Source organism: Galeopterus variegatus, unplaced genomic scaffold (assembly GCF_000696425.1).
Source record: "Galeopterus variegatus unplaced genomic scaffold, G_variegatus-3.0.2 Scaffold708, whole genome shotgun sequence".
NCBI lineage: Eukaryota > Metazoa > Chordata > Mammalia > Dermoptera > Cynocephalidae > Galeopterus > Galeopterus variegatus.
The window spans coordinates 170,587-181,958 of NW_007726819.1; the positions used below are offsets into that span (position 1 = coordinate 170,587).

The window sequence follows — 11,372 nt, forward strand, 5'->3', positions numbered from 1 at the left end:
GAGCCTGCCCGCCCGCCTGCGGCCCGCTGCCCCCGCGCGGCCCCCCACGGCGCACCCGCGCTCCGCCTCGCTTAGCCACCCGGGCGGGGAGGTGCGGCCGGAGCGCTCTCAGGCTCCCGCGCCTGGAACCGCCGGCCGGGGACGCCTCGCCAACCAGCAGCGGAAGTGGTGCTTCTCGGAGCCAGGAGAGTTGGATCGCGTGGGTCGGGGCGGTGGGCCGGCGGGGGATGGCTCGGGTGAGGCCTCCTCCAGCTCTAGCCTCGCCAGGCGCGAGCCGCAGGAGTTGCAGCATCGGGTGCTGGCTGACTCTCAAGGTCACCAGATAGGATGGCTGCCTGATCCCCAAACCACAGCAGACCTGGACTTCGGGTCCTTGAAGCTCAGCGATGACTACAGGCCTGCCAGTGGGAGTCCGAGCGCTTCAAGTGAAGTCTTGGGTCCCTGGAGAGGTCCAGGAGGAGCTGTGTCCATTATCCAGGTATGGAAGATAGGGGATGCTGACTGGTGGGGGTGGAGGGAACCATCTGAGACTGATAGACTGTTCACCTTTCCAGGCTGTTCCCCAAGGAGCAGAAAACCCCAGACAGTTGTTTCAGACCAGACTTTCCAGGTGAGAGAGATAGGCCACTCTGTGGACCAAGTTGGGAGGAGGCAGCTTTCTACAAAAGCTCTTTCCCAAAAAAGGAAAGAGTCCCCTACCTACCCTCAGTAGGTGTCTTCTGACTCTGTCTTTTGCAAACTGCACACCCTGCTGTCTTCCTGGTGCAGCACCAAGAACATCCTTCCTGGTCACTATGGTCAGTGCGGGGTCCCTGCCTCCCGGTTCTTGACTCAGAAGGAGACTGCAGCAATGTGTACTGCAGAGGTCCCCCACAGTAGCCCTTCCGACTGTGAGCAGAGTGTCTCAGAGACCCACATTGTGTCTGCCCGGCTCCCCTCCCTTCCTGATGATGAAGTGTTCCTGGAAGAATCCGTGATGGTCAGAATGGGATCATCTCCAGACTCCTGTGCCCCACAGCGACTCCCAACCAGGTGAATTCCCTTGTTTCCAAGCAGAATGAGACACCACCTTTACACACACATCTACAAAATGCTAGAGGAGCAGAGAACCCTCTCCTAGCTGGAGCCTGGGAGCCCAGGTGGTGGGGATGGGGGCAGGTGACCCTTGGAGGACACCACTTGTCTGTGGCCAGCGCTTTTCCTGATTCAGTGTCTCTTCTGCTTCCAGTGTCCATGCCTCTGACCAGCAATATGAAACTGGCTTGGATCAAGGGGCTAGCCAGGCTACAGTCCCCCAAGAACACACCCTCTATGAATGCCCAGGGACCACAGGGGCAGATGATTGCTGGCAGGAGGTGAACGGTTCTGTGGGTGTCTCCAAGCCCACACACTGTAGCCCCCCTAGGACTGCAAATGGTGACATCCCAACTATTGACCCCACTGGACTGCTGACAACAGACCCTCCCACAGCTGCAGAGAGTGACCCCCTCAAACCTCTCCCAGCTGATGCCCTGGGACCTTCAGGCAACAATACCCGAAGGGCCCCTCACCACACTGTCCTGGCCTGGGGCACTGGCCAGCCTGGTTCCAGGCCAACATGGCCCACTCAGCACCTTGAGGAGCTGGTTCAGGAGCTGGCCAGACTGGATCCCTGTCTGAGTGACACTCTTGCCTCCCACCCCAGCCCAGAGCCACCGGTGGGCCTGCTGGATGGGCTGATTCCTTTAGCTGAGGTCTGGGCTGCAATGAAGCCAGCCTGTGGGGAGGCTGGAGAAGAGGCTGCTGGTATTTCTGAGACAGGGTGAGTGAAGGGCACCAGAAACTTAGGATTCTAAGCCCCTGCAGTCTGGGGCAAAACAACCCAGGGAATCTGGTTTTGTCCCCAGGTCCTACCAATCCAGCTTTATCCAGCTCCTGCCAACTTCTCAGGAGGAAACAAGACTTGAAAACCCTGCCACCCACCCTGTGCCTGACCCATCATGTGGCCAGGGGCTCCCTGCACCAAACAACAGCATCCAGTCCAAGAAAGTGAGTGTGGAGGGGCTGGTGAAGGCTGGGTGAGGCCAGGGCTCAGAGTCTGGGCTGAGAAGTCAAGGGCTTGGACCCAGTCTTGAATACCCAGGCCCTCCCTGCAGGTGGAGCTAGCCGGCCTCCTCCAAAAGATGCTGTGGGACCTTCAGGGCGAGCAGGAGCGGCTGCGGGGGGCGGCCCAAGCGTGGGCTAGGCGCCGGGCAGCCTTGGAGGCTGCAGTGGGCCAGGCCTGTACACCCCGGGAGCTGGAGCGGTTCAGCCGGTTCATGGCCGACCTAGAGCGCGTGCTTGGCCTGCTTCTGCTGCTGGGCAGCCGCCTGGCCCGCGTGCGCTGCGCCCTGGCCCGGGCGGGCTCGGATGGCGACCCAGACGAGCGGGTAAAAGGGGTTCAGGCTGGGGGAGAGCAGGGCGATGAGGGGCCTGCCATCTCCGCTGGAACCATACCGGGAGCGGCAGCGCCTTCGTCCTGCTGAAGGCGCCCTCTCCCTGTGGCTCCAGACCTCTCTGCTGCAGCGGCTCGGACTCTTGCAGCGTCAGCAGGAGGACGCCAAGGAGCTGAAGGAGCATGTGGCGCGTCGCGAGCGGGCTCTGCGTGAGGTGCTGTCGCGGGCACTGCCGGCAGAGGAGCTGCGCTCTTATTGTGCCCTGCTAGCCGGCAAGGCCGCCGTCCTGGCCCAGCAGCGCAGCCTGGATGACCGTGTCCGGCTCCTTCAGGACCAACTGGACGCCGTCAGGAGCAACCTTGGCCATCGTCCCTTGTCTCCCAGGCCAGTCTGGCCCCCGGGGACCTGTCGGGATGAAGCTCCCTTCCCTCCATCCCTTATCTAGTTACAGGAGTGGAGAGCACCACTCTTGCCTCTCACCTGCATAAGTGGGGTGATGCTGGTTTGTTCAGTGCGTTTCCCTTGAGGGGGTGGGGAGGACCCAGACCAGGCCTTCCCAGGATACTCCTTCCAAGTGTTTTAATATGGCCTTACCCAAGTCTTACGGGTTATTTGGTAATTTAACTTATGGATCTTAAACACTGCAGTATTTCCCCTTTTTGTGATGAGAAAGGGGCTGTGTTAGGGTATATTGGAGGGAGGGGAGACAACTCAGAGAAGCACTTCAACTTAAGATGCAAAACAGCTTTTTTTCTCAATAAAACTTGGTATGAAAAGCGTGTGTGTCCCCTGCAGCACAGCTGGGGGAGGGAGGGAGAGGCGTCTTGTTTACAAACTACAGGCATCAGCCCTGGTTGACTAGAGGCAGAACATCAGTCAGATCAGGCAATGTCTGGGAAGACTGGAGAACCAGGCTTGAAAACAAGAGGGACCAGGTGGACACTGGCCCTGAACTCCACCAATGTGCCACCAATAATCTCTAATTGTCCTGGTGACTCCATCACTACTACAAAAACCTAGGTCTGACTGGCTCAGTCCAGGTCTCTAGCTGTTTTTTAGCCAAAATCCTACTTCCACTACTGAAAGGTACTGCCTCCCTTCAAGACTCAAGGGATAGGGAATTCCCCCAAATTGAAAATGGGTTCAGATGCTTTGCTGCCTCAAAACCCCAACAAATGTCAGGACATTCCGGGACATTCATTCCAAGACTCAGAAAGAACTTTCTTCCTTTTCAAATTATGTTATTGATGGATCTTGGACATGACCGGTGCCAACTTGGATGTGACCAGCGCCATTTTTACGGACACTGGGCACAAAATGGCCACTAGCCTTTCCCTTAGGAGAAACCTCTGGTTTCTGGGAAATAGAAACTCCTCCACTTCAGCTCACTTTCTTTCAGTTATCAAAACTGAGTTTATCCACTTTTTTTTTCAGAGACCCCACTGGGTCAGCCAGATCTGAGGAGGGCAGTTGAGGGTGGGAGCTGAAGGTGAGGGGTGGGACCTGAAGACCTTCCTTGTGGGGGCTGAAGACCTGGAGAGGCAGCTGCAGTTGTGTGCCAGAGAGGCTGACCTGGGGGTGGGTGGAGGTGGTATGAAATAGGACAAGCTCCCCTGCTTTGTGCGTCAGCCCTGCATACATAAAATCAAAGCCAGTTTCTTCGATATATGTGAGAAAATCTGTCTCAATATTTGTAGCTGCAAATGCCAGGAACAAGAACATTGTTCTGCAAAAGTTCTGTGTATTTTTGGAAGGTGGGCGCATTAAAAGGCATGTGTATGTGTATTTATTTATTTATTTTTTACTTGTACTAAGAAAATTTTATTTATTTATTTATTTATTAAGAATATTCATGAGATACAAAGCTAATTGTCCCCCCTCCTGCCCATGATGTGAGGGCCAGATTCATACTGGGGGCAGACCCATACCAGAAATTACTTTTGTATCCTTTGTCCCCTCCCAATTGTATGTGTATTTAAAGCCAACGGACCTCACCAAAGTGAGAAATCTCTGCTTCTGGGCTTGTTTTCTGATGCATATTGTCACTAAGTGCAACTGGTTGAGGATTTTAAATGGTTGTACTCATACCAAAAGCATTAGTTGTAACAGTCGTGCTATTGAGCACAGAACAATGCTCACATTATGCCTTTTTATAAAAAACATATGGGGCTCCTGCTGAGGCCATTGCGGGTTCTAACATTATGCTTTGCTTCTCTCCTTTGAACACTGTGGGCGGAGCCTCCGCTCCAAGGATCTCAGCCGAACAAGCTCTCTCAGAAGCATTCTGGTTGAAAGCTACTAATTTCTGCCCTTTTCCTTGTGCAGTCTTCATTGCATTCTCCCATTGTGATATTCTTAGAAACACATCTAATGTCCATTAAGCCAGTGGGAATTGTGTATTAGACAAAACACTCGGAGTCCAGGTTGGGCAGGGGCGTGGGGGAGCCTCTGCCATCTCCCAGTTAAACTGGACTTTGGTTCTGTGCTTGGTTTTTCCAAGGGGAAATATGAGACTACTGTGCTTGTCCCAGACAGATCGGGAGAGCCCCAAGAGTAGGGTCACACCTCTTTCGCTGGTCCTTCCGTCTTGCCTCTGTCTCCTTCCTGCCCCAGTTTTTCTCTCTTCCATACCGTTATTCCTTCAGAGAGCAAGAATGAGCTCCCCACAGATGCCCTATATTGGCACCACCGACTTCAAGACCTTGGGGAGACCAGAAGCCCGGTGAATTGGCCGTCCATGATGCTGCCAGCAGAGGGCACTGTCCTCCTTGCGTGAAATCTTCCTACACTGCTACCAGCAGCCTCCCCAGCTTCCAGGCCCGCTGGGCTAGCCACAGGACATTGCTGTGCCTGCTGGGTCTGAAAGCTGGAGTTGAGTCTTTTGCTTCTGTCGGAAAGAAATTCTGACCAGCCAGACAGGGAAGGGCTGGCTTGCTTTCCTTTGCCATTAGGGTTGGAAAGTTGTTGGCGAGAACTTGGGGGAGGGAAACCGGGGATGTTGATCTCCAGCATCAATATGACAAAGGGCCTGGCGTAATTTCTCAGGGTGGTTGCATGCGTTACATGGGTCCCTAAGAGGGTTTCTGCCCCTCACCCCCCGGCTGCCTGCGGCGGTGCCCTCGGGCTTTCGGGGAGGGCAGACTTCAGCTGGGGTTGCTGGGCAACAGGCAGCTCCGCGGCAGCCTCCCCAGTTCGCCTCATCCCGCCCCCGCTCCTTCTCCTAATATGGATTTAATTAGTGTACTTTATACCTTCAGATCGTAAATTGGAAATGGAATAGGGAAGCAGTGTTCCGCGGTGCCCCAAACCGGCGCTCAATCTGTCTCGAACATCCTGCTCGGCACAAAACGTACCTTGGCGAGCGGCTGGCGTAAGCCTCAGGGATCCTCGCTGGAATAAATTGCCATGCTGTTCATTCACATGTAAATCAGAAGTTTAAGAGGAAATTGTGCTCAAATGTGGTTGAGGATCACAGAGAGAAAGAGGTGACAGGAGAATTAGGGGGCGGCAATTGCTATAAAGCAATTCTCTCAAGGACCTCAGCACCCACTTCCCACTAGGAGGATTTTTCCCCATGGGGGAGAGTTCTAGATCTCTCTGTCTCTCCCTTCCTCCTTCGTCCCTGCAGGCACACCCGAAGCCACCCCTGCTTCACAGGTTAAAGTACAGAGGTGTGGCAGTTCCAGACCGGTGAGGCCAGTTCAAGACAAAAGCCTATCTGGAGAGCAGTAGATAATCTATGAAACCATTTTAGATGGTCAAATAATTTCTTCCAGGAAAAGGCCAAAAGAGGGGAGAGGGTTGGAGACTATGGGTCCCGGGTGGGCCTAGTTTTATAACTGTGGGTTGAGAGGTGCTTTCAGCCCAGCTGGCTGGATGGCAGCCGTTTAGATCCCAAAGGTGGGGGTAGGGATGCTAGAGGAGTGTGAATTAAGAAAGACCTGGTTATTTCTGTTTTAACTTAAAGTAATATCACACACAGAACATGGGATAATTTCCCTCTTGTGGGAATACATTTTTCCTAGGAGAATTGATTGTTACTTATGTATACAAATACTAACATGGTAAAAGAATGGTGATCATGTAAAGCAAATCCACAAATCAGAGCTATTTGGTTTTGCAATGTAGCCAGCCATATATCCCCATGGAACCAACTCAGAACCCCTGGTAATACCTCAGGTTGGTATTGCAGTTCACAAAGAGTTTGACCTGCTCATTGCATATGCTTCTCCCTCCGCACTGCCTGTAGGATAGGTACCACCAGTCCTATGTCCCGTAGAGGAGGGAAATGAAGCTTGGGGAATTGGGTGACTTGCCCAAGGTCACTCAGTGAGTGAAGGGCTGAGACGAGATCATCCAGCTTCCTGTAGCAGTACAGCGTAATGGAAAAGAGCACCAGCATGCTGTTCCAATTCTGTCACTTACTAGCTGTGAAGCCTGAACGAGTTACTTACAACTTCTCTAGGCTCTTCAGTTTCCTCACTTTAAAATCAAGATACCAGGAGTACACCTTATAAAATTGTGGTTAATACCTGCAGATGTTTAGAACTGTGTCTGGCACTTAATACAGATTATATATGCACTACTCTGGATCTCCATGAGGTAAATGAGACATGCTCAAGAATAGTCTCCTCGGGCTGGCTGGTTAGCTAAGTTGGTTAGAGCAGAGCTTTGTAATACCAAGGTCACAGGTTCAGATACCCAAACTGGCCAGCTACCAAAATAATAATAATAATAATAATAATAATAATGATAGTCTCCAATCTCCATTAAAGGAAATGTAAAACTTTATTTAAAAGCTTGCTGTGGATATGACTCATACACATCTACATCAACAATTAACTTCTTCCCCAATAAAAGTAGTGATTCCCCTCCCTGTGACAATTCTTACCAGCTAAATTGCTTTAATAGTTATTTTTTGTCAGTTGTTGGAAATAATCCTTCTACAGATGTGCCTCCTGCTAAGCAATATATGGTTCTTACAGACTTTCCATATGCATATCAAACAATAATTTCCTACTGACTTAACTTAAAGTTTCAGAAAGTTTTGGCTTGCAAGGAAAAAGCAGTGGTTTCTAATACTTGACCTTTAAGTGTATTGATCCTAAACTCTTGCCAAATGTTTGACTTGAAAACATTTGAAATTACTTGAAAAGCTTGTAGCGTAACTTTCAAAAACACAAAGATTCTTCTGGCAGTTCAAATAACCCTCCTCTGATTTAAGTGTGCAATAAACATTATTGTTACTACCCCTTGCTGGTTTAGATTTTGTCTTTCTCAAGGCAGGTCATACCCGTGTCTGTGAACTTTGCTACTCTGTCTCAGTCAGGCTTCTCTTACCACAGAAAATCTCTAATATTTTATTGTCTTCTAGACTTCAGCTACTCAGATTGCTATAATTATTGCCTCCTACAATTCTTCTGCAGAGGAAGAAGATTTAATTTGCATTTTAAAATAAATTTATGCAGATTAACTAGAGTTCCAATCAGGGAAAGGGGGAAAGGTCAGATCGGGGCTACATTTATCAACAGTTCTTGGCTACCATATCTGTGGGTGGTTGACTCTTTTACTTTGCAGAGCAATCCAAACTCTTTCAATAATACGATGCTTGAAAGAAGCATGTGAAGAATGAAGGAAAAAGGAAGAAATTAGGTAGATAAAACAAAAAGAAAAATATAGTAGTAAACGCTGTAGAATGTTTAAGGGAAGTACATCACCACTCAAGCAGGAACAAAATGGAGGACTGTTTATTTCATTGCTTAAATCAAAACATTCCATGAAGGACTGCCTTAAATACCTTCAAAGGCCTCACTGATATATATGGGGAGCCCCATGCATATGGAGCCCCACTACTCAGTGCCACAAAAACTATTTGATATAACTAGTTTGACATGCAAACACAATTTGCAAAAGCAGAACATTATCACAATATGATATAAAAGACTGGTTAAGTAAATAGATTCCACATCTTTAAAACAGAAAAAGTGCCATTATAATTATACACTGTGTTGAACCTGGGAAATCTTGGCAATATTTACAAACCTTCACAATTTACAAATAGGAACAAATGTCCAAAGAAATTAAGCCACGTGTCCACATTCACTGAGCAAAGAGAGTCTGCATCTGCTATTCTGGAATAAATTGTCTGCTTTCAAGTGTTTTTTAAAAATGGATATCACATACTTTTTGTCTGTACAAAACTTTCATATAAAATAATTGTTCCTTGATTGTTTCCATTACTATTCCATCAGTTATTTCTGTGGTGTAATGCTATGACTTTTTTTCTTTGAATATTCACCTACTGCATTGCTCAGCAGATTTGAAAACCACAGATTCAGAAACAGGGCACAAAGGTGCAATTCACAAATAACAAATTTTTAAAAAATTAAGTATTCATGCCAAATCAAAATAGCCACCAACCAGTGCCAAACACATGTTTATATTTTATTATAAAGACAACCACAAATTAAAAATATTTGCCAAAATGTCTCTTTTTTCTCTGTTCTCTCCTTGTTTTATCACCTTTATTCCCAAGATGTACTTGTTTCCAAACATTTAGCATTAACAGTACAACTGAAATTAATTACATTCATAAGGGTTACAATGGTTATTCTGTGTCCAAGACCCTTCAGAATCTTGATTTCCTATAATGAGGTAGATAAATTTTTTAAAGTTTGTTGGTTGGGACTAATTTCTTTCAGATCTTGATCTCCTATTTGCTTAATAGAATTCCAAAATATTTAGCAAAAGATTGAAAATGTCTGAGCTCTTTGCCTATAAATGGAAAAATATAATTTCAAAAGGTCATTATGAAAGTTGCTTTACCTCATTTCAATTTAAAAACAATAAAAGCATCAAATTACAAAACCGCTACATATCTTAAAGCCAACAAACAACCCAACATCTTCCAACATCTAAAGAGACCCTTGCTCTAGTTCTGGCGCGGGACTGTGTAGATGCAGAGGCACCAGATTAACACATTCAGGGGCCAGACCAGCTGCTACCCCTTAACCTTTGAGCCTAAATTTCAAGTCTCCTCCAGAGTTCAGGCCTGACTGCTGAAATTCTTCATAGGAGGCTCTCGCTGAGATCTCGAATCCCATCTCTGGAGACAGGTCAAGCTTCAGACTGAAGCTGGAGGCGCTGGCCTATCTGGGTAAAACAGGCTGGAGTGGACAAAGTTGGAAACAGAATGGGGCTGCAGGTGCAGGGCCCCAGCCTTGGGCAGGCTTATACTGTAGGAGACAGGCCGTCAAAGATCAACCAGGCTGTAGGCCCAAGGACTGTCAGGTTGCTGGGGGCAGACTAGGCACTAGACCAGCTAAAGGCCCCGGAGTAGGTCGATGAGATATTTCAGAGAAGGCTGGCAGGCCACCACGGATCTTTGTCTTTTTACGCGGAACCATGGGCGAGGCACCCAAGAACTTGCTGAATGAGCTCGATTTCTTTAGCCCGCGGGCCAGGTCCTGGAGCATCAAGTCGTCTGCCAGGACACCCAGAAACGCACTGGTGGTGGAGCTGAGGATGGTGGCAGCCACCTGCACGGGGCGCCGGGCTGCAAGACTGCCACTTCCGCCACCAGTCGCATCTGGCTCCGTTGCACCTCCCAAGCCTGGGTCTCCTAGTAGGCGGCGCAGAGCATAGGAGGAGCCAGGCCTCAGGTATTGGTAAGCGCGACGCCCGCTGTGGTCACGCACGTGCACATGCGCACCCAGGCGCACTACGAGCAGCACGGCGGCGTCTTCGTGGCCGTGCAGAGCGGCCAGGTGCAGTGGCGTGTAGCCGCCGTGTGAGCGCGCGTTCACATCGACGGGCACTCCCCCACGCCGCGCGACCTCCACCAGCTGCAGCGCCATCTCGCGGTCGCCGCTCTTGGCGGCCCAATGCAGGGCCGTGAAGCCAGACATGAAGTCGCGCTTGGCCGCCAGGCCGCTATCGCGTAGCAGCAGCCCGTGCAGCTGGTGGGTCCAGTGTCCACCGGCCGCCCGCACTAGCCACTCATGCTCGGCCGGCTCCAGGGGCACGGCGGACGGTGGCGGCGCGGCGGCCACCTCCTCGGTGTCGGGGCTCAGTAGGCGCGGGCCGGCGCGCGTCAAGCGCCTCAGGTGCGGAGAGCGGCCCGGGCCCAGGCCGAGGCCCAGGCCGGACTCCTCCACGGAGAGCCGCCTCAGCAGCAGCGGGGAGCTCCGCGGGCTCGGCTCCTCCGACAGCTGCCGGCGCAGGCCTTGTTCCTCTGCCCGGATTCGGAGCGCGGTGGGGCCCGGGACGCAGCGTACGGGCAGCATGCAGGGCTTCTGCGACGGCGCGCGCGGAGGGGGTGGTGGCGGCCCTTTCGGTGACCCAGGCCCGTGTTCTGGGTCTTGCGGCTCTGCGCGGGACGAGGCCGCCTCCAACGACGCCCCAGGCGCTGGGGCCACGTCTGCGGAGAGTCCTTCGCAGGGCAGGGCAAGCTCAAAAGCTGGAACCTGGGGGTCGGCGGGCCTCCCTGGCTGCTGGGCCGAGCCTAACGACAGCTCCCCAGTCGGCTGAGTGGGCTCAGGGGCCAGAGCCATGGCGGTGTCGTGTGGCTCTGATGGCGGAGCCGGGTCCTCTGGTGGTCCCACCGACTGCTGCGCCCAGGCCTGGGATGGAGCTCCGGGGACAGCATCTTCCTCTGGGGAGAGGGAAGTGGGCTTCGACGGCGGGGCGGGCGTCCCGGGGGTGCAGGCGGGCAGGGGCTCGGGCCCTTCCCGGGGCCGTGACTTCTTCCTCAGCACCACAAACTTGACGCCGTCGAGCTCCTTCACCACCGCCACGTCGTTGACGAACTGCTTGAAGCGGTCCCTGCGGGCGGCGCGGCCGCGCGGGTCGCCGGCATCCAGCAGCGGCTTGAAGCGGCTCAGCAGCTCCGAGCTGGGCACCTTCCCGCCGCGCTCCTGCAGGAAGCCCAGCACTGCCGCCTGGCTCACCCCGGCGGCC

At 51.8% G+C, this 11,372-nt stretch overlaps 2 protein-coding genes across 2 annotated transcripts in view; one reads left to right on the forward strand and one right to left on the reverse strand.

The window, feature by feature from the left end:
• The window catches only part of SHROOM1 (shroom family member 1), an 8,069-nt gene extending 4,877 nt beyond the window's left edge, over positions 1-3,192 (forward strand). Inside the window, exons 4-10 of the mRNA XM_008571652.1 lie at positions 4-478; positions 555-604; positions 817-1,032; positions 1,229-1,801; positions 1,887-2,028; positions 2,136-2,408; positions 2,530-3,192. Coding sequence (XP_008569874.1) covers positions 4-478; positions 555-604; positions 817-1,032; positions 1,229-1,801; positions 1,887-2,028; positions 2,136-2,408; positions 2,530-2,859 — 2,059 coding nt within the window. The 3' untranslated portion in view covers positions 2,860-3,192. The remainder of the gene's footprint in view (positions 1-3; positions 479-554; positions 605-816; positions 1,033-1,228; positions 1,802-1,886; positions 2,029-2,135; positions 2,409-2,529) is intronic.
• Positions 3,193-8,134: 4,942 nt separating this feature from the next.
• SOWAHA (sosondowah ankyrin repeat domain family member A) overlaps positions 8,135-11,372 on the reverse strand; it is a 4,039-nt gene continuing 801 nt past the window's right edge. Inside the window, exon 3 of the mRNA XM_008571653.1 lies at positions 8,135-11,372. Within this exon, the coding sequence (XP_008569875.1) occupies positions 9,701-11,372 (1,672 nt within the window). The 3' untranslated portion in view covers positions 8,135-9,700.